Source organism: Lissotriton vulgaris, chromosome 11 (assembly GCF_964263255.1).
Source record: "Lissotriton vulgaris chromosome 11, aLisVul1.2, whole genome shotgun sequence".
NCBI lineage: Eukaryota > Metazoa > Chordata > Amphibia > Caudata > Salamandridae > Lissotriton > Lissotriton vulgaris.
The window spans coordinates 339,809,985-339,833,102 of record NC_141699.1 but is presented as its reverse complement, the minus strand read 5'-3'; the positions used below and the strand labels follow the sequence as shown (position 1 = coordinate 339,833,102).

At 46.1% G+C, this 23,118-nt stretch overlaps 1 protein-coding gene across 1 annotated transcript in view; it reads right to left on the bottom strand.

Annotated features, from left to right (window-relative positions):
- CCDC60 (coiled-coil domain containing 60) overlaps positions 1-23,118 on the bottom strand; it is a 652,013-nt gene that overhangs the window by 128,465 nt on the left and 500,430 nt on the right. Inside the window, exon 7 of the mRNA XM_086943297.1 lies at positions 12,126-12,216. Within this exon, the coding sequence (XP_086799423.1) occupies positions 12,126-12,216 (91 nt within the window). The remainder of the gene's footprint in view (positions 1-12,125; positions 12,217-23,118) is intronic.

Below are 23,118 nucleotides of genomic sequence, written 5' to 3'. Positions count from 1 at the left end.
CCCCCCCTTGATATTGGTTCATGTAGGACGTACTGATACTTGCCTCTTTGTGTTTCCCCTTTCACCGGTGGAACTTGGGCCAGAACGGAGCCGACAGAGCCGACCCGAAGGAGGAGCCCGATCCGACGAAGGGAGGAGGGACTACTCCGAAAAATCCGTTAAGAGAGAAGCCGATTCCCAAGACGAGGTGTCCCTCGCACGACATGTACAGATCTGTTGTTCCAACAAATACATCCTGCTAAAATTAAGACACGTCTCCTGCCATTTCCTACCCCGCACGTTACAGGGACATATTTAGGTCAGGGATCATTTCATAGGGTTATTTGGTGGTCAGAATGAGTGATAACTTATATCCCTGCTTCACTTTCATTGCATGCAACGGATTTCCGGAAGAGACAAAGGGGGAAAAACTCAAGGGCATTGACATCTTGGGGGTAAAGGCAGGGTTGGCGCTCTAGCGCTCGGGCGATTTTCGGCCCGAGTCCTATAAAATGAAAGGCATTTCCCGTCCGCGCAGCGGGCGGGCGCAGCGGGCGCGCCGAGGCGCGCCAGAGGCAAGCCCGTCTGGGCCCGTCCGGGCCCGACCGGACCTAGGGTCAGCCACTATGCCGGCGGACAACCGACTCCCGGTAAGCTACTCCAGGGAGGAACTCATGCTACTACAGGACAAGAATGGAATATGGTGCTCCCAGATGGACTACCTCGATGAACATCTCTCTCGTTGTAAATACTGTCCCGACATAAATAATGACAGGGAACCTGGCAGAGATATTGGGATGGCACTATTAAACTGCAGGTCCCTACCTAAACACGCAGTGGAGATTAGTCTTCTTATTGAAGACAACAAACTGGACTTACTCTTCCTCACTGAGACGTGGTTGCACTCGAACTCAGACTATGATATCAACACCGCCCTGCACAATGGTTTTTTCATCCAGTGTCAGCACAGGGTACAAGGGAAAGGCGGGGGCCTGGCAATAATTTATAAAGACACTTATTCTTGTAGAATCGAGGAGGGTGGTATCTTAGATTCTGAAAGTGTCCAATTTCATATTCAAACTTCCCCCACCAAATCAGTGGTAGGACTCCTAATTTATCGCCCACCAGGTCAACTAAAACAGTTTACAGGATCCCTACTAGAAACTATATTGGGGACAGCAGCACAGTCGCCCAATTTTTTAGTCCTGGGTGACCTGAACCTGCACTTTGATGATCCCACTGACAAGGCGGCCTCTGACCTCAGTACGGACCTCAAAGCACTGGGTATAACACTTCTAAACACAGAGAGTACACACACTAAGGGACATTTGTTGGACCCTATTTTCTCGAATAACAGTCTCATCACGGTTAAGCCCCCACTACCACTCCCATGGTCGGACCACTTTATGGTCCCCTTCTCCTGGAAAACTCCATTAGAAGGAAAAAACGCTTCCCGACCACGAACTCTACAGAGAGCTTTGGCGAAACTATCAGTGGAGGAATGGACCCAGGCCCTAGAACAAACGGCCCCTATGGCAGAAACGGACCCTCTGTTAGCAGATCTAAACTTTCAGAATTGGTTTACCAATTCCCTTACGCAGTACTGCCCCTGAAAAAGATCACAAAGAAAAGTGGCACCTTCAAATCACCATGGTACACCACTGAACTGAGGGATCTTAAGAAAAACTGCAAAAAGCTGGAACGCACCTGGAGGAAGGATTGGGCAGCCAACAGTAAGCTCTCCTACCAGGCGGCTTTAAGACTGTATAAAACTGCACGGCAGAAAACCCAAGCAGCCTTTTTCGAGGAAAAAATTAACACATCCGCCAACTCCTCTAGGGAGACCTTCAAAATTGTAAAGCAACTGCTTAAATCCCCCACTCCAACTACCAACCAGGAGTGCACAGAAGCTAGATGTGACCTGCTTGCAGAGTATTTCGACACCAAAGTCCAAAGAATACTTGACTCCCTCCCACAGGTTGTCCCCGCTGCTGGCGATGAAGTCCCCTCTGCCCCGATCCATTCACCCCGGCTGGACAGTCTTGGAACCATCACCATGGATGACTTCCGCAATACGCTCACCGCAGTGAAGAGCGGGTCTCCTTCTGACCCTACTCCCATGTATATCCTCAAAAAAGTAGCTGACACCATCACCCCCCTTGCAACAGACTTACTAAATGCTTCCTTCGCTAAAGGGGTGGTTCCACCCAGCTGGATGCAAGCAAGAATTAAGACCCTTTTGAAAAAACCAGGCCTAGACATGGCCGATTTGGCCAACTATCGCCCTATCTCGCTGCTGCCTGGTCTAGGAAAAATTGCTGAAAGAATTGTAAATAAACAGCTCTCTGGGTTTTTAGAAAACAATGACCTGTTGAGTGGCTCGCAAATGGGCTTTCGCCCAGGCCAGGGCACTGACACAGCCCTCATAATGGTAACTGAGGAGGCAAGATGCATCTTGGATTCAGGGGGGTCTGGAGTTCTGATCCTCCTGGATCTAAGCGCTGCATTTGATACGGTGGACCATAAAATACTAGTCCACCGCCTTGCAAGACTCGGGATCACGGGAATGGCCCTGAAATGGTTGGAATCCTTTTTGGATGAACGAGCATTTAAGATCTGGGAAAATGGCATTATGTCCAAATCTACTCCCCTCCAGTGTGGAGTCCCCCAGGGCTCAGCCTTGAGCCCTACCCTATTCAATGTTTATATGGCCCCACTGGAGGAGGTAGTAGCCCCGTTCGGGATTAAATGCGTCACCTACGCTTATGACACCCAACTAGTCGTTTCGCTGACGCAAAATTCGGGATGCTCAGACAACCTCTCAGCCTGCCTCTCGGAAATTTTCTTCTGGATGACCAACTCCAAGCTCAAATTAAACGGAGCAAAAACTGAGATTTTAATGCTGGGTCACCAACTCTCCTCTCTACCCACCACATCTTGGCCCCCGTGCATGGGAGAGGTGCCCTCACCAAAAGACAAAATCAAGAGCCTGGGGGTATGGTTCGAGCCCGAACTAACCTTCAGGGCACATGCCCAGAAAGTGGCAGGCACATGTTTCGGCCTGCTCCGAACTGTGCGGAAAGTCCTGCCACTGCTACCCTTCCAATCTAGAAAACTATTAATTCAGGGACTGATCTTGTCCAGACTGGATTATAGTAATGCTTTGCTCCTGGCAGCCCCGGAAGCCACTATCAACACGCTACAACGAGTACAAAACGCTGCTGCCAGGATGCTCCTGGGTGCCCCAAGAAGAGCATCAGCAAAACCATTGCTGAAAACCTTGCACTGGCTTCCAGTGCGTGAACCAATCTCCTTCAAATCATCATGCATCGTCCACAAAGCTCTTCAAGGTAAAGGTCCCCAAGCCCTAAGCAGCCTGATACGACCATACAGACCCTCACGAGCCTTGAGATCGGACCTTGAAAACCTGGTCATAGTCCCCAGAGTCAGAAAAGCTCGCTCGGGAGGCCGTCGCTTCTCGGTAAATGCAGCAAAGACCTGGAACGCCCTCCCTAGACACATTCGCACTGAACCATCCCTTAGCAAATTCCGCAAATGTCTTAAATTCTTTCTTTTTCCCAAAGCCTCTTAAAATTCCCCTGCCCTTCCTCAGAGCCTCTTAATTTCGCATGGTAGCGCTGGGACGCTTACGGGCAGCCATGCGCTTTATAAATCCAATTTCATTTCATTCATTTCATTTCATTTCATTTCATTCATTTCTAGGCCTAGTACTCTTCAGTGATATATCTTGATGGCAACACTGTACCTTCAAATTGGTTTTAGGAATACCCATAATTTCCATGGCACCCGTTCCTGGTGGTTACCATGTGCCTAAACTATTTTTAATTAGACCCCAGTATTAAATGCATCTTGATGTCGGGTATTAAAGCATTCTGGACACGTTTTACAGTATGTGCGTGTTTTAGGGTGTTAACAAAGTACCCCGGAGCCACCATGTGGTGGGGAAAGGTAAAAGTGGCCACGCCGATTAACATTCAGCATACCATTGCACAAGTGACATCATTACTCGGTTTTATTTCAGGTGCCCAAAACAATTTCATTAAACCTCGCGACGTCGGCTTTCGCAATATTTCATTATTTTTCCTTTGCTGGTGAATTGACAGTTACACAAAAGTGTCATTGTGTAGAGTGCCACTAAAGAGGATGTGGAAAAAGGCTGCATATAGGGTGGTGTGGATGGCTCGCAACTTTTACTTGGTTGGCTTCTTTACATTTTCACTAGAGGGGCGACATGTGTTGAGAGTGTCGGTAATTTTAACTGAATTCCACGCTCTCCCCCATGAGGGGAAAAAACTTTGAAGTTCTGAGACTGCCACAGGGCGGGTCAAATGACGAAGAGGATCGATGTGTGTCGGTGAAAGGGAGGAGGGGAAATAAGGGGAGTGGATAGCAGCGATACTTGTAACTATTATTTCGCTAATTAAACAAAGCTGTGCAGTCAGCATACTCCCACCTTCTTAAATAAATATTAGCACTTGAGACACGGAAATCAAGAACGACTTGACCCAACCAACAGCTAGACTCCGTCGGATGGAATTGAAGGACAATGGGACGGGGGATCGGGGACTGTAGAAGGAAGGGTGGGGGTCAGAGAGATGAGGAGGAGAAAAAACGGGGAGGGTGGGTGCGGCGGCGGCTGTGCTGCTAGAGAAGGGAGAGGGAAGGCTCTGGGGAGGCTCTGGTGCTGAAAGTAAAATGGAACCGTGTGCGAGTGCACTGGCAGGCTCTGCGCTCGATTGAGGAACCTGGTGAGCGGACGGTGGGCGCCACCACCAGCACCACCGCTGCATTGAGCTATGTGCCCATGTATGTAAGCGAGGGGCAGGAGTTGCTGCACAGCTGCCGTGCGCACTCACACCGCACACTGGCGCTGAGTGAGGGAGCTCTGAGTTCCGCTGCTGAGCGAGAGAGTGGAGGAAAGAGGAGGAGAAGGAGCAGAGGTCAAACGCACAAGATCCACAACTGCAACAAAGTAGCTCAAAACTGGCAGCCAACTCCCGCTCACCAGGCGGCCCCCGGCAAGGCCTCCGATTAACTCTACACCCGTCTGCAAATCACTAATACCTCTGCCTTCAGATTTATGGCCATAATCTGATGACACGTGAGCTCCAAATTTACTTTTATAGTCAAAAACAGCGCAGAGGCAGTATGAACAAACAATCGCCATTTGTCTGTAAGCCCGTCCTTTTCAGACTGGGGGGCATGTTTTTGATGGTTGTTTACAGCCTACAAAGAAAGACAAAACGCACTCCCCCCAATCTGAAAAGGACGGGGCTTAGATCGAAAGAAGAACGTCACTAGGACCTCTTCTCCAATGGCTGGTCATCGTTTAGGAGGCCAGCCAATGGAGAAGAGGGGCCGGGCTTAACCCTCGCTAGTGAAAGTACCCTAAAGTCATTAAATCTCGCGAGTTTGAGTACGCATGTGCGCACCCGACGCCACACGAGACCTAAAAAATTAGTATTCTTTATATAGACTAAACAAGACCACAAATGACAAAAATCCACAATACTGTACTTAGAATGGTAGTTTTAGCTTAGTTCTGTTCAGTTCTTAAAATGCGACACTTTAAGTCAATGTACCATACAATGCATGACGCTCCCACAACACAAGTGTTGCAGCGATGGAAATGCGGCAAAGTTCTGGTGCAAAGAAATAAAGACGTGAAGATCTTCCACATGCGGCACGCTTCTCCGATGTTGTGAGAAGTCTTGGCTTGATGTGCCAGCTGCAGTGGCGACACCCTTGTTCAGAGATGCGACGACAGCAGCTTTGGCGGCGACACTCTTCTCCCTCGATGCGAGACTCTTCTGTTCGATGCGACAACTGCTGCGGCGACACCGTTGTTTAGAGATGCGATGACAGAAGCTCTGACAGCGGCACACTTTTCCGTGGATGAGAGGCAATTCTCTTGATGCGGTGCAATGCGTCAGCTACAGCGGCGACATCCTTGTTCAGAAATGCGACGGCAGCGGCTGTGACAGGCTTCTTCTTCATTGCGAGACGCTTCTCTCGATGCGGTGCAATGCGTCAGCTACAGCGGCGACACCTTTGTTCAGAGATGCAACGGCAGCGGCAGCGGCTGCGACGGTCACACGCTTCTTCCTCTTGAGTTGCGCCTTCCAGCTCCTTGCGACACGCAGTCCCTCAGAAGGCCCAAAACAGCAGCAGGCACTTCCAAAAAACTCTTGGGGAGCTGGGGCTTGAAGTCTGTCGTCCCTGAGACTTCAGCAGGAGGCAAGCTCTTCTCTCCATCCGTACAGGTTGAAATAAAGTACACAAAGTTCCTTTCTCCTTCCTTTGGCAGTCAGGCAACCACTGCAGGCCAATCCCCCAAGCAGCACTTCAGCTTAGGGATAGTCTCTCCTCAGTTTCTTTAGCTTCCTCTCCTCAGTAAAGGTTTCTTCTCGTTTGTCCAAAAGTGATCTAAATTCTTGGGACCAGGGTCCCAATATTTATTCCCCAAAACCCTTCTTCTGAGGGCAGAGGGGCCTTTTCCCAGTCCAAACCAGTTCTGGAGCACTCTGTTGACATGACTCCTTCTTTCCTTTTACAGTGCAGGGCAGAAACATCAGACGGCCCACAGGAGGTGGGGCCAGCATTGTGGCGGGAAAGCACAGCCCTGGAGCACCTTGTTGACATGATTCCTTCTCTTCTTCCACAGTGCAGGGCAGAGACATCTGTCGCACCACAGGAGGTGGAGCCAGCATTGCGGAGGAAAGGCACAGCCCTACTCAGGTCCCAGGTGCGACTACTCCCTCCCATCTAGATGCAGATCTCTCTATTCACCACTTGGCTGACTCATTCTGTCTCCTGGAATCCCCCAGCCCTGTCACTCAAAACTCCAGACAAGGAATACACTAAGCATGGGCGAATTTTGCGAATCTGGCGTTCGCGAATTTGCGTATTTGCGAACTCACAATCCGCAAAATCCGCAAATTCTCGCGAATTTGCAGATTTTTTTTTGTGTTCGCAAGGGTTTCTGCCAGTTTGTGAGGGTTTTGTACCAGTTCGCAATTGCGAACTTACTTGTCGGCTCGCAACGGCCGCGACTATGTTGTTTCTACGTCTGGTTCATCATCACAGGTTCACAGCACCCTCTGTTTCACCACTGCCACCCTGTTTCAACCATGCCACCCTCTGGTACATCAATGCCACCCTCTAGTTCATCACTGTAGATTATGGGGGGGGGGGGAAGAAAGCAAGCACACCTGCCCTGCTTCAACTGACATGAATTAATTTGGGGTTGATTTATTAATGTGTCACTGTTTTAAAATTCCAGTCTGCCACCTGCTTCCTTATCTTTAATTTGCTTTCTGTTGCAGTGCAATTTTTTTTTCCAGGACCTTTGTGGCCTACTTGTAGCTATTCTATGAGCCTGCTGTGAGGGTCAGAGCAGGGTCATAGAATTGTTGCAACTAGCAACTGAACTCTGGAGGGGCCCCAGTCAGGAAGCACTACAGGGAACGGTTTCTAATGATGAGTTTGAACTTTTGCAACTGCTGAGTACTTTCAGTTTTGCAAAACTTGTTTTTCTGCAGAACAGCAACTGTAATGCCCCAAACAAACTTACTTGTGAAAGTTGATTTCTAATCCAAAAGTGATCCAAAGGAAGTCAAAAAGGCCTCAAATCCAAAAAAGTGCAGGCAAATGTCAACCTGAGGAGTTATTCTGATAAAAATCATCATTTTCAGAAGGTTTATGCTGCTTGCTAGTGGATTTCTTGTGCAGAATTGCAAATTTTGTAATTTCGCGAGTGCGAGCTTGTTGCTGCCCGCCGCATCTACATGTTCGCAATTGCGAACTCTCGCGATGCGTCGCCAAACTCCCGCGGGACCCCCGCAGCAAGATCCAAAATGGCGCAGCACTCGCAAAATATCGAGAAAAACAACTCGGCAAACGCTGAATGACGGTAAGTGAACGCCGCAAGCCGCAATATTGTATCACCAAGCAAAAAAATCCTCTGCGTGCGAAATCTCGGATTTTCGGTAAATTTGCGAGAGTTTGCGGATTGCGAATTTACCGAAAATCCGCAAAATCCGCGAGTGGAACGGATTTTCCGCCCGTGCTTAGAATACACAACCTAGCAGAGGCAGGCTTGGATAGTTAGACAAGAAAATACCTACTTTCTAAAAGTGGTATTTTCAAATACAAAATGTTAAAATCAACTTCACTAAAAGATGCATTTTATCATTCTGAGTCAAGGCATACTGAACTTGAATTTCTACTGTGTTCCCTGAGTCAGTTAGGATTATAGGATGTAATAATCTAACTGCCCATTCTGGCCTATAGAGAATAGGTAGCCTTGCAATAGTGAAAAACTAAAATGGCTGTTATTCACTATGAGGATATGGCACACACACCAGAGCATGTCTTCCCTTATACTGACAATGCACCCTGCCCTTGGGCCTACCATGGGGTGTCCGATATGAAGAAAAGGGAAGGTTTAGGGACTGGCAAGTGGATGCATGTGCCCAGTCAACAACGAAGTACCATACTGCACACAGGCTCTGCAATGGCAGACCTTAGACACATTTTACAGGCTGCTTCTGTGGGTGGCACAATCAGTGCTGCAAGCCCACCAGCAGCATTTGGTTTACAAGCCCTGGGCATCCCTGGTGCACTGTACTAGCGTCTGACAGGTAAACCAAACCAGCCAATCATGGAATCACAAATTCATATATCAATTTACAATAGGGAGTACTCGCACTGTGGCACTGGACAGCAGTGGCACAGTGCCCAAAGCATCTAAAACCAGCAAAAACACATGAAGCAACAGCAAAAATGGAAGGGAGACCCACGCCAATGGAGCCAGGTCTAACAATCTTCATATATGTAGAATGGGATTACTCTAGAAATGACAAAGGTTTATGTAATATGTGTACTATGATTCAAATATTGCCTTAAAATGTAGTTCCTAGACACACTTACACGTATACCTTTACGTTTTTACTGTATGACACATGTCATATGAATTTAATGTACTGACATTTTACATTTACTTGAGTTTAAAAGTGCACATGTATATTAAATGTTCACTCTTACTTTAACACGTTAAGTTGAAATGTTAGGGCTACAATTTGCCATGCTGCATAAAATATTGTTTTCCACTTTCTGCTAACATGACTTTTCTTGCCGGCATTCAGACACATTGTTAACTTGAGAATAGATTCATTACTGTATTAGTAATAGAGAGAGAAAGCCTGAGAAGAAAACTTTGACGAAAGAACATGCAGAACAATAGTGTTAACTGAAAGGCTTATTCAGCAATGTTACCACCTAACCTGATTATAAGATGACAAAGTTGTTCCCTTGTTCAGTGTGGGATAATTAGTGAATGTTGCAGTCTGCAACGTGAGAAGGGAGAAAGATAATGGACTCCTGATGATGCGAACAGAGGGGTGTTACCTGAACAAGTTTAGTGTGAATAACTTAAGAACATCCACACAGCTGCATTGAAACTATTTTCTCTGTTTGGCTCTACCTATCTTTGTGAATCTGCATTTTCTGATATGAACTTCATAAGATCTAAGTTTTGCACACGTCTGACTGACGAACATTTAAATGACATCTATAAGAGTTGCCCACTCAAGCTACACCCCAGATTACAAGGCGTTGCTGAACACCATGCAGTGTCAAGTCTCTCACTGAAATTATTTGTATGCAGTCGGAATCAATACTTGTTCAGTCACAGTTCCTGGTGAAATCACATATCTGTTTCATTATTAAAACCAAGATTAAAGTCGCTGCAGAGAAGAATCTTCAGCCTCCTGCAAAGCTGTTTTATTATTTGAACAAGAACAATGCAATGTGTACTACAGGCCTGTATTACAAACACAATAAAACGTAGTTGGAGACAAGAATCTTGAGCACGTTTCCAAATGATTATTTGCAGCATAAGAACAAATCAGTTCCACATTGAAGGTAAGATCGCTTTCCATGTATGTTTGTTAATTGAGCCGCATTACAATGATTATTTCAATGACCACTATTACTGGAAGGTCTTAATTTTAGACCAATTAATTGAAATGTCTTGAAGCGTCACAAATCCAAAGTCATTCCTTTTGGTGTTCTAAGGAACTCTTAAGTCAGGCCTGTCTTGGGTATTTTGTTCAAACCACAGTATGGGCTCTGATGAAATTAGGCTTAAAGTCAATGAAACTGGGCGTGAGGGGTCTCTCGGAAAAATGTGCGAGTTGATTCGGGTTCAGTAGCTCACGACGATTTTCACTGGCCAGAAGTAGCTCGGACTACAAAGGTTGGAGACCCCTGGTCTAGAGCAATGGACTTGGAACGGTTCCAACTTCTATGCTTCCCTTGATTCTTTCATAAGTGAGGCTTAGGCTAATACTTACTTCCCTGGCCCAAGAAGACTATTGACCGAGCCTTCTGTAATACCGACACCTTCCTACTTAACCTCCTGCCCCATTCTATTTTCATTTATGGAATTCCTTGATTTTTGAGATCCTTTAGACTCTAGTACCATCCTCTTAGCTTGGACTTTACTTTAGGTGATGCAGATTTACCCATGTACAGACTGAAACATCTGAGACTCTTCTCTGAGTACCAAGTATCTTTGTTAATCTTTTGTATCGCTGTGACTTAACTCCTTGTTTGCTTGATTCTGGTACGCCTAAACTTCTTTAGGAGGATAGGGTTCCCTGTGGTTATTCTGTATCTTTTTTAGCATGGTGATAAGAGTCATGTATGTAAACCTGATAATTAATTTGTAATAAATCTTCTGAACTATATTTATGATTCCTGGGCCTTATTTGGTAGGTAAATGGGTTACACTGTTAATTGGAATTCTTTGATGTAATGTTAACTCCCATCACCACTCAGTCAAGAAAAAAAGCTCCATAAGAGGACGATTGGCAAGAAAGTGGGTCCATAGAGCACTGTATCAGTACCATCTATTAAAGTCATACTGACAGGCATATTGATTAAAGCAGGGGGTCATGATTGGTGGTAGGATTTTAGTACATATTAGAATGTGGAGAACCTACCTTTTGTAACAAAATTGTTTTTATTGTCTCGGACCAAGACATTGCCCTTGATTTGGCGTCTTCCACATTCTCTCCGTGGTTGAACACCTATATGTTTTTTTGCATTTTCTAAATAAAGCATGGTTTAACTATGTATTACAAATAAGAACATCCCAGAGGCTGAGTGAACACCCTAATCCAACTTTAAATATAATAAGTTTGGAAAATTATTTTCTAAGTTTAACTTTTTGTCACTCCTCTATTATTACGCTATATAACAGAACCACTGGTACTACTTTTTCCTCTTTGGGGATGCAGTTGAGTCCACCCAGAGGATTGTTGGGTATTTGATTGAAAAGGTTCTCTCATCCCAGTCTATAGATTTTGGAACTTACTCAGCTGGTGGCACACACACTAACTACAATGAAATAAAGGTAGCATCTATGAGGAAGTACACGCGAATTGCATTACACCATTTTCTGCACCTGTAAATTTTCTTATGACGACAGATCTACTTTCATTTTTAATGTTCAGTTTTTTTGAGAATATTTTCGGGACAAATACTGAACATATGGACATGCACAAAGAATAAGGCACATATACAAAACACTTCTATATGCAGTAATGGAAAATTAGTTAACCACATTGAGGAACTAATGGAATAGTAAGGTCTCAATGGGCCCTAATGCAAGCAGGGAAATTCAGCCCAGCATTTCTAGGTTTGGTAGTGAAAATCAACTGCTCATTGGGTTGAAGTGGGCAATGCATAAGTTTGGACCTTGGTGACTGCTACAAGACTATCCACTGATAAAACACGTATGTTGGACATGTCATTCTGATACCCTGAGGCTCAGTAATCACACAAGGCCGATGGAGCTCACTTGTCTGCAGGTATAATCTTTACAATTATTGACAATTTATGGATTCATGTGTCACTTTCTATGCAGGGATTGAATGTGTGTTTAGATATACACATTGTAAATAAGGTACCCCCCTACAGAATGCTTGCTGAAGCGATCCACAAACTCATTTCAGTGCACAGCGTATATACCAACGCCACCTTATCAAGACTTACAGTTTGCTTGAAACTTTTCCCAACTTATTGCTGTGTTTAGAGGAAAGTGATAAGTAATTAGGTACCTTTGCCTGCGTGGTAAAATGGTCCCACTTGGCCTCCACCTCCTTCTCCTTACTGATCCGCTTCAGTGTATTCTTGGTCCCACCCGGCTCCCTAAGGGGGAAACAACATCAATAGTTAGGATTTTTGATTTTTGGTTTGTTCTCAAGCATGTATTTTTTTAAAGAAAAAATAGGTTAACTACACGTAAAAGCGATTATTCAGGCAGGATATCTATATGAAAACTGACATAATCGAAAGTCTCAAGAGAAGTGGGAATCTCGAAATGTATTGGAGTTTACACAGTTATTGTTAATACAACAAGCACTTTTAAACCGTCATATTGACATCAAAAGAACCATACATGGATTCTCTCGTAGGCCATCACCCAGCCCCGCAGAAATTCTATTTTGTTCTTGCTAACAGGCAGGCAGAGGCTGAAGAAGCAACAGGCAACCATACGGAGGTTATTCACTGTGGTGACCACTGATACAGCAAGTAACTTTTATCCACATTGTGAAATGTGGACAGTCCATCACTAAGGGTAATGTGTTTTTTGCATTCAGTTTAAATTAAAACCCGGACTACTACAGGCTAGCCTGCTGTGACTTACTTAAACTGTTGGAAACAGTCAAGATAGGATACTTAACGCCACCTAAGCAAGGAGATGGCACCTTCCTGGAAGCAGAGGAACGGGGGTAGGTCCAACGCCGGTTTCCTAACGAGGAACAGGTAAGTTTACTGATGGCGCCTTGTCTGGGTATCCGTGGTGTGAGCTGGCAGCCCTACTTTGTACGCGGTTGCCCAACGGCGCCAGCTACTTTGCCACAATTCCTGGTTTTGGATTCGGATTTTACCACAGCAGGTCTGTTATTCTCATACCCTATGAGGAGCGGGCCAGCAGCGAGTTTATTCTCTTTCCAAACCTTCTCCTTGGTTGTTGGCCAGTACTTGGAGTTACGCCATTGTGGGATTTTACAATGGGGATGTTACATGGTCATTACATTGCCCGAGCACACTGACTAGGACTGCAACATTTTACCCCCATTACCGATGACACATGTCAAGTTGTAGCCTTCATTAACCATAACTCCTGACCATCGTTTGTATGTCTCCCTACTATCGATTTTGCCGAGACACCACTCTCTGGGTGTACCTTTTCTCTGCTGCACCTGATGAGGCCATATCTTATAATTTTTATGGTGAGTCTGCACCAATCTCGCCTTGTTGGTGTTGTCACATATGAAGCTTTTATGTTTGCTTGTCTACTATGAGTCACACTGTGTTTTTCCATTTGGTCTTCTGACATGGCGATGGGTTTTTTGGGAACACAGGTTTTATGTATGTTACATGTTTTAACCATCCATCCATGGCCTCATGGGCTACTGACAAGGAATGTTCTGTGCTTCTTTTTTTTAAATTACAGGTTGCCTCACTACGCTAGTAGACATGTTATTAGTATTAACCAGTGGTAGGTAGCAAAGCACCTTTCCACCCACATGTAGATAGTTTTCCACATTTAATCGTACGATTTTGTTCACGGTCCTGAAGAATCTCCATTGAACATTACATGACATTTCTAAGGAGAGAAACATGTCGACCATCTGGGAGTAGAGTATGCAATTTGTCTCATTAAGAACCAATACGCTACCCCTCCCTCAATATTTTAACCAGGCAGGGTCCCTCACAGAATAAAGGCTTGAAGAGGATTCCCTTACCTGTTTTTAAATCACTATACACATCTACATCTAACTAGGCCCCTTACACCCACTGCACCCTTATGGCAAGGAACAAAAGATCTCTGATAAAGAGTCCCTTTAAGGGTGCCCGACGGGCATTGTAGCGCCGGCCCGACAAGGAGCAGGCTTAAATAATGAAGCATGACACCTAGCTTACTGGGTGTGTGAGAGCCCTAGTTCTGAAAGGAGGAGTTCCTCTCCTTGGCTTCCTGTACACACCCTGCCAAAACTTCACTCACTATGGCATCCTAATAGTGATTACCACATCACCTAGTAACTTCGTACCCTTTCTTTGCTATAGAAGGACTTTTCTTGGTCACTATTCATTTTTTAGGATCCCTGTTGTCCATTTAAATTACTTTTACAGATAAATATAAAGAGAAAACCCACTATCTCTGTAGGTATTCATTTTTAAATATAGTTCGTCTTTTGAGTGGTTCTCAATATGGTCAGTCACGACTTCCCGGCCCAGTGCACAGAGATAGGGCAGTCACAAAATGAATAGGTACCAGGGGCCTGATCTATAGTTTGGTGGATTTGTTACTCCGTTATGTTGGTCATGTATTTCCTGTCCATCCTATTATAAGTGCATTCTATCCAATGGCACTTGTAATACAACCAACGGGCTATCTGCCATGTTTGTGACGGAGTTACCCCATCCACAGAACTCTAAATCAGGCCTTAGATTTCCTAATGAAGTTTTAAACAGCTGCCGGTGTACATGTGGGGAACTTTAATGCTAACATTTTCATATGAGTGCACTGTCTATGAATGGTGCATTCTATACTTCTGCCTACAGCATTATAAACCATCAAGAATCCAAGCTCAAGCGTACCTTTATCAGTTATACAAATGTTGAATTTTAATAGCTGCAGCTTCATTTTTTCACAAAACAGAAAAAATATATGGATAAATACGTATACAATGAGCAAAAAAAATAAATGTGGATAAATATAACGGAAATGTATACAAGAAATACACACCATAAAAATGGGAATTCAACTTGTAATCTAATAAAAAGTAAGGAATAGTCTAGATTTTCAAGGCACTTCAAAGCTTAAGTAGTCACAGGAGGAGGGGTCATTCCCCTCTGCACAAACGTCACTCATGCTGGCAAACAGTGTTGCTTTAGAACTCTGGCATAGGAAAAAAATAAATATGTGGAGAGTCAATAATAGCACTTGCCCAGTGGCTGTCGTCTACTTCATGACCAGCGTCATAAATGATACGTCTTCAACTTGAAATCAGTGGGATGTTCATCCAGGCAGAGATGTGAAGCAATCTGTTTCTCAATGAGTTTTCAGAGGCACTAAGTAATTGTTTAAAGGAAAAGTAGATAGATAATGGTTCTGGTCCAAATACATAGAGTCTTGTTACTGCTAGAGAGGTTATTCCAGACCAGCTATTAATGAAACCAGGTGTTATCACCACCCTATTTACAGGCCACTAAAATGATTTCTCGCTCTAAGTGCGCCGGGTATGCCCAGACGTGGGTCCCAGGCTCACTGTGCTACTGGATTCAAGCTAGCCTGGCTGATGAGGGTTGATACTCCAAAACCAGTCCCAGGATGCTTGTTTCTGGTCCACGGAGAACCTGCCTTGGCAGCTTGAACTGGACTGTTCCCAGGTGGCATGGTGAGCAAAAGAAGAAAGGATTTAACCCAGATCTCTTGACTGGCGATGAATGTTAGATGTGTTACACATTCCGTCCATCAATTGTGTGTCGTTTACTAAACTGATTTGGCACTTAATGCACAATGGCATGCGGGGTAGAGCATTACCGTGTGTTTTACAACACACTGTTCTGAATTCTGTGCCATTTTCACTTACAACATCTACCTTCTCTAAGCAGGAGGATTTTGTGACCCGAACAGCAAGTGGCAGTATAGGACCCGTTATTAATAGGTGCATTAACACCTTTCAGTAGGCAGTAATACAATTACTACATTACTAGGAAGGAGGGCAATTATGTCAGCACAAGATTTAAATCCGAGAAGAAAATATCCCTTCAACCACACTGAGCTGAATTCACCGCTCTGGAAGACACACATGCTCCCTCTACAGGCTTCGAATGGTAGCTATGGTCTCTAAAGGATGATTGGCTGGCCAGCTCACCATAATTAATACAGGATGCTAATTCAAGATACACAAGTTTGAACAAGAATTGGGCTGAGAGATATGGCATGTGAACAGCCACACCTTGCCAAACAGAGAGAACAGTAATGATATTACTTTTATCGTTGTAGGTTTCTCAATTAAATATTCCTTTATCTTTGTATACCAGTCATCTAATTCAGGATCAGACAAGTGATGCATGTGAAAGCATTTTATCCTTCAACTAATATATGTTATTATTAACCAAGCTGTTAAAGGTTGTTAGATAAAATATAAGAGTATTCTTGTTGTTGGCAGTCAGTCACAACTGTCTGCTCAAGTGGCACTACTATGAGAAAACGTGGTAAGCTTTGATTTATACATGGATGTCAACTAGAAGTAATTAAGTAATTATTTTACAGCTATTTTTTTAAATTCCACTTAAAGCCCTAATCCCAGGTTTGAAACATGCATGTGGGGCTCGTAGCTTCATTAGGAAAGCCCTATGACAGGGCCAGAAGCCAGTGATATGGGGTAATTTATTATGTTTATCTATTTTCTCTTCTTCTTTCAATTTGATACGGGTTCGACGCTTACCTACTTCGTGCTTTTTTTCACCAGACCTTCTTGTTTTAAACTTGTGCATATGCAGATGATTTCTAGTAAATGGCACACTGACCACTATTACCCCAGGTCCCTCTTGTGGTCATCCCATTCATGACAAAGTGGAGATAACCATCTTCCGACAGAAAAAAAGAGCAGAGGAATGCTGGGACCCTAACCCCAACCCCTCCCACTGAGAGTACATAAGGAGTACTTACCTATCATTCCACCCGTTCTTTTTTCGGTCTTCGAATGGAATGGGACGAGGTGCTGGTGCTGCTCCTGCTGGGCTCGAGTGGCAGTTTTCTTCGGTGCCCCGTCTGGTGCCTGGCTGTTCTGGACGGGTGTGCTTGGTTTATTGGCTATCGGCTGGTTCTTGGATTGCGCGTGGACCGCCCTTTACGGCTGATGCGCCAGCCTCCCGGTCATTTCTGTGTTGGGGGCGCGACTTCCTCAGGCCTGGCCAGATGTTTGCTCGCTGGTCGTCTTCTCTGGTTCCTGCTGCCCTGGCGTGGTTGTTGGTGGTTCACCTTGGGCTGGGTGTGGACGGGGGGATGGGGGTCTTATTTGGAGTCTGCCAACCCTCCACCCTGGTGAGTACCTCATAGCGGATTTCTACTTTGTTCTGTGATGGCCTCCTGCTGTACAGAGAAGTCTCCACACATTTAAGTTAAGGAGTCATGCCTGCTTGCCTTCTGCTGCCGGCCTCAGTGGTCTCTGCTTGGCTCTCCATAGGGTGCTTTGGGGCATGTCTAGTGCTCTCCCTGTGCCCTAGAGTCTGTCCTTAACTGCTGTTCCTTGCACTCTTGCTCTGGCGCTCGTGCTGGAGTGCTGGTACTGTGCTCTGGTGTCCACCGGCTTCTTCTATTTTGGTCCTGCCGCCCTGTGGGTGCCCTTGGTGGCCGTGGTTGTGTTGTGCGGCTTGTTGTGCCACCTTTCACGCTGTGTTTGCTATGTGTGTCACCATGGCCTTGTGGTTACGGTTGCAGACTCTTCCTCCAAAGGAAATTTCTCTTCCTTCGGCCTGATGGCAGGCTAGCCTTCTGGAAAAGCCAAGTTCAGCTACAGAGATTCCTGGAGATGCTGGTGATTGCACCCGGGCCCTCATACATGCGTAGCATGTGCTCTGCCACTGTGCTACATCCTCACTTCTGCCCTGAGGCATGAGTATTACCGCTGGCTCTCCATTTTGTGTTTTACTGCCTGATACTGGTCTATGTTGCATGGTTTTGGTGGTGTGGTGTCGTTGTTGCAGATGCTTTGGGGTCGTTTACCCCTCCTTTGGGGGTAGCTATGGTATTTTTCTTTCTCCCACCTCTTGCATGGTCTTGGCCTTGGGGGGGGCGGAGGCTGGTCCCCCTTCGGTGGGTCCCTGTCCATGCAGGGGTAGGTGGTTCTGCTGTTTGTAGCCTCAGCCCGAGTTTCTTTGGCTGTGCCGTTCTCCTGTCTTACCTGTATGCCCCCCTTGGCACGCTCCTGTTGTCGGTGGCGGTCGGTGCGCGTTCCGGCTGCCCCCGCCGTCTCTTTCTCTCCTCCCCTCTCTAAGGGGCAGTCGTGGTGGGGTGTGTCTTAGTGCGTTAGGTCCCTGCTCGCCTTGTTGCTGGGGTTCCCGGTGCCTGCCACAGTAGTTTGGGTGGGCTTTTGGGCCTCTGGCTTCTGGGTTCCCTTCTGTTCCTGGACTGTTGTCCCTCTGCTGGCGGCTGTTTTCTATTGTCTTGGCCACCTGCACTCCTCCGTCTTGTTGTGTCTTGACGGTTGGCCTGCATCGGGCTGTTCCTGTGCTTTGTCTTGTTGTCTCTGCTCCGTCGTGGGGGGTGGGGGCTGTTCTCCGTGTCCTGTGGCCGCTCCACCCTGACCGCACCTAAACTCATCTGCTCTCAGTAGTTATGTAGGGTTGGGCCTGGGCTACGGCGCTTGGCTCCTGGTTTGGTTCTGTCTGTTTTCTTTTGGGCCGTTGTTGTTCTGTTCTCGGCCCTTGCTGGTCTGGGCCTGTGGGCTTTTGCCTTTTTTGGGTTTTTGGTCCTGGTGGTCCAGCAGTTCTGGCGACAGGGGTGGGAGGGTTAGGGGGGAGGTTCCCTGCCGGCCTCCCAGCCCTTGGCTTTGCCTTTGCTCTGCATGGCCCTTCCCCGGGTGTGGGTTAGGCTCTCATGTCCTCCTGCCCTACCCGGTTGCTTGGCTTGGGCCCTGGATTCCTGGTTTTGGTGGCCTTGCTTGTGGTTGGCCCTGGGGGTTTTGCTCTCCTCTGGGGTGTGCTGGGGCTTGGCTTTGGTGTGCCTGTGCAGTCTGCTTGTCTTCCACCATGGCTTTTGTTGCCTCTGTGGCCTGTCTGGCTTGGGACTGTGGCTGTTGCCCGGTCCCGCCTCTTCTGAGCCTGTGTAGGGACCGTGTTGGTGGCTGCCGGTCTTAGAAGGCCTGTCTGTTGTTCGGTTTGTTGGCTGCTCAGTACCCGTGGGGGCGTTTCTTGTGTCTCCTGTCCGCCCCCGAGTTTCCGGCTTGGGTGTCCTTCTGGGGGTGTTTTGTTTGGGGTGGCGTTTTTCCTGTTGTGCCTTTTTGTTGTTTGGGTTGCTTGGGTCTTGGCTGCTTTGGAGGTTTCCCTCCCCTTTTGTTCTGTCCTTTCCTTTCCGGCCCCTGGTCGGGTTGGTTCCAGGGTCTGGTGGTTTCCGCTTCTTGGCCTTTCCTTTGGTTGGGCTCTGTTGCTGGCCTTGCTCCTGGCGGACTGTTGTGGCTTCCCGGAGTTCTGGTCTCTGGCTCTTCTCTTGTTTTTCCGGGAGGGTTGGGGCTGGGCTTTGATTCCCTGGTTCTCCTGGTTGGTCTTTCGGCAGCTGGATTTCTTTGGGTGCTGTGCCTACTCCTTTTTGGCTCTGGGGCCTGCCTTGTTGAGCTGTGTTCCGGTGGTTGTCCGGGTTTCCCGACCATCTGGTGTGGGCCTTTGCTTTGGTCTCTTTGCCTGTCCTTGGGCTCCCGCTTTGGTTCCTTTTCCCATGCTGTGCGCTTGGCTGTTGCCCTGTGTCAGGTCTCCTGTTTGGTGCTGTATGTTCCTGCCCAGGGCCTGGTCCTCCTCTGGGCCGTCTGGGGAGGGGTGGTTCGGGTTAATGTTTGGTCTGTGCTTCCCCTCCTTTTCTGGACTAGTCTGTGTGGCCCTGCCCTTGGTTGGTTCCTTGGGTTTGTGACTTACCTTGTTGGAGTCTGATTTTCCCCTTTCTTTTTGGTTGGAGGGTTTGTCCTCTGATTGACTCTTTCGCCCTTCGTGCCTATTGGTTGGGCTGTGGGGCCTTTTCTTTCTTCCCCTTGTCTCCCATTGGGGTTGCTTTGGTGTCTGTGCGGCTTTCCGGTGCTTCTCTTACGTTCTGACTCCGGGCTCCCTCTCTGTCTGTTCTGCTCACTGTTCGTGGTGGTGCTGGCCTTGTCCTCGTTTTATCCAGTGTGCGGCCATGTGGTTTTTTTTCGGATCCTCTGGGTACTGGTGGTGTTGATTGGTTTGGCTTGTTTTCCTTTCTGGGGCTCTGCTCTTGGGGGTCTCTAGGAGGGAGGTCCTCCTTTTTGGCCTTGGTTTCTTGGCCTTGGCACTTTTGTGGCTTTGTGGCTTTCTTCCTTCCGCTTGGCGGTTTGAGGTTTGCCTTCCATGAGGGTGTTTTGGCCTCTTGGGTCTTCATTTTTGTTTGGCCTCCTCACTATCCTTCACTTTGCTGGCAGCCCTTGGTGGTTTCTTGGCGGGTTCTCCTCCTTCCTTGGTTGTTTGGGGTGTTCCTGGTGTGTCTTCACTGCCCTCTGGGTGGTGGTTATATTATTTTGTTCTCGCTTTGGTCGTTTCTTGCTTGGTTTGTGGGGGAGTTGTGTTTTGCATTTTGATGGGGTTCTTTCTGGGCTTTATGCCCTGCCTGTTCCTTGCAGTTCTTTTTTTTTTCTTTCCTTGGTTACTACTCCTGGGGTGGTTTCCTGGCTGTGTTTTAGAAGGCCGGGTTTCTGGCTTTGGTATTCTCCACTTTGTCTTTAATGGGACGAGGACAGGAGGGACCTGGGGGTAATGCCCTATTATTTACCGATAATCTTCATTACTCCAGGTCCCATTGTCCTCGGACCATTCATTGCACCCGCACTCCCTCCCGGACGGCTGGCCTTCCTGTTGAGCTTGGTAATTCAGGCAGAATGCTGGGTAAGTACTCTTTATGTACTCCAAGTCGGAGGGGTTGAGGTTAGAGTCCCAGCATTCCTCTGCTCTTTTTTTCTGTCGGGAGATGGTTATCTCCACTTTGTCATGAATCGGATGAGGAAAATGGGACCAGTAGGAACGAAGATTACCGTTAAGTAATGGGCATTATTTAGACTTATTGGCATTGTTTGATGAAAATGTGATGTGATGTTACCAGGGGTGTTCAAAAATTTAGATATCACAAGATGTTGCGAATTAAAGACAGATGTGAATGTATTAAAGATGGAGTAAATTTCGATGCCCTTTAGGTAGACATTCGCCCTAGAGCATTATAATTGTTGTAAAGATTTTGCTGTTATGAATGTCAGGAAATGAAAACTCATTGGTGCCTTCATGGTCCCTTTCTGTACATCAGTGGGGGGATTCTTGTTGTTTATGTATCATATGTAATTAAACCTGTTTAATCCCATACGTTTTATATTTACTCATAAGCTCAATAGAACTACACAACTCATGAATCCGCATGTGGAAATGACTTGCAGCTGGCTGCTGTCGGGCGTGAGTACATATAGAAATGCCTGCACGGTGTCCAACGAGCGTGATTAAAGTTCCCCTTGATGTCAGATGAGCGTTCGGCAAGACGTGCTTGTGGCGTGTGTGCTTGCTGGAGGCCGTCAGCTGATTGCCCACTGCTCCATGCTGATTGCCCACTGCTCCATGTAAGTCTATGGAGAGACGCCTGTTTCTGACTTCCGACAGCGTTGGTTTTCCCAAGTAGGGAATAAACGTCTATACTACTCTGAGACGTAGAGTTTTTGTGTGTGCCCTTCAGCCCGTGGAGCGCTTATGTTGCTTGTTCAACAGGTTTTCTGTACAGGCGCTCATTAAATTCGGAAGTGTGAGCCGCGCTCGAATTAAAAAAAAGAAAGTAAGCACATTCAGGACTTGTACTTATACTTATGGAGGTTTGCTGGTTAAGGGCTCGCTACCTGGTGTAATGTGTGAGGAGTGATTGGGGCCAGATGTATCAAAGGGTTTTACCCATTCTGTGTCTATGGGGAAATGTGTTCATACATATAGCCCTTAGTGCTTAAAACTCTATCTTCAATGAAACTTTGGGGGTAGGTGTCAATTTGGAATATTCACTGCAAATAGCAGTTTCTGTGAGGGTTCGATATTCCATGGATTACTGCAAATTTATGGGATCCTGTTTTTTGAGAGCTGTATTCTAATTTTCTTCCCGTGGTCAGCTTCAGCCTACGTTCCGGAGTACTGGTGACTATCTTAAACCAAATTGGATTTATGAGAGAGAAATCTGCTGAACCTTTTTTTTGATGAGAGATCTCATTTGGCAATAACTACAACCCTTCTTTCTTTGTTAGTATTTCCATATATTCATTTATCCGGCAAGGGGTACCATTTGAGACACGCTCTGCGCAGATGATGTTCGGTCATACTTAGGAGCTAGTCTGCGTGGGGATATGTCTCAGTCCATGTGTTACTTTCCCTCACTTGATCGCCCTAACATTCTGTGCCTTTATGGTAAGCAGAATTGGGGATATCGAGAGGACCCTATCTGTTCATTGCACTTATACTGAGGAGCGCTCTCTTTACGATGAGCCTTTACAATGAAGGCTATATGAATTGATCAGTAAACAAAACGCTGCGTGTACAAGCACATCAACAGACCACACAGATTACATCAGACTGTAACAAAATATGGAGACAAAACATTCCAACCTACAAAGTCTTACAGACAGAAGGTTTTTTGGCTGTATAAAAAAATCAAACTGCCATTTTTCAAGATTGTGAACGTTCAAAATATAGGGTAGGTATAGAAATGGAGTTTGAATTATGGGTGTAAAAAGCAAATTAATTGTAAATATTTAAAAAAAATTGCATATTCTTGTACGAAGACCTCATGGTGTGCCTCATTATATTTCTTGTTAGGTCATTTTTGTTGTTTGATGAGTGTTTATTGACATTTAGGGATCCATCCTACATTTCCCAATGATTCCAGAACAATGGTATGATTTGAAGGCAGAAGATGTCCATTCACTGAATGAAAAATATCCACATTCTGTGGGCTAGACTGTTTCATAATCCAGATAAACTAAGTAACAACTGCCTGAAATCAATAGAAAAAGGCTGCAAGCAAATACACTGGGAGGTCTCTGAAAAGACAGTAACAATTTGTGAATGCATATCATGCTGATCATTGCGATGCCACCTACATGTGAAGGTCCTAAATTGTCTAATCAGTTAAGTCTCTGATCCACTTCTTTACATGCAAGTTCTTAGTTGGCTTTTCGGGTAATCCCTAGGCATTGGATTAGCTGCTCCTTAAGGGTGGATTCTGGGCAATTGACATTTTGCTGATGAAACTGTGACCAATTAATTTGATGGGCAGAGTGTTATCAACACTGAATT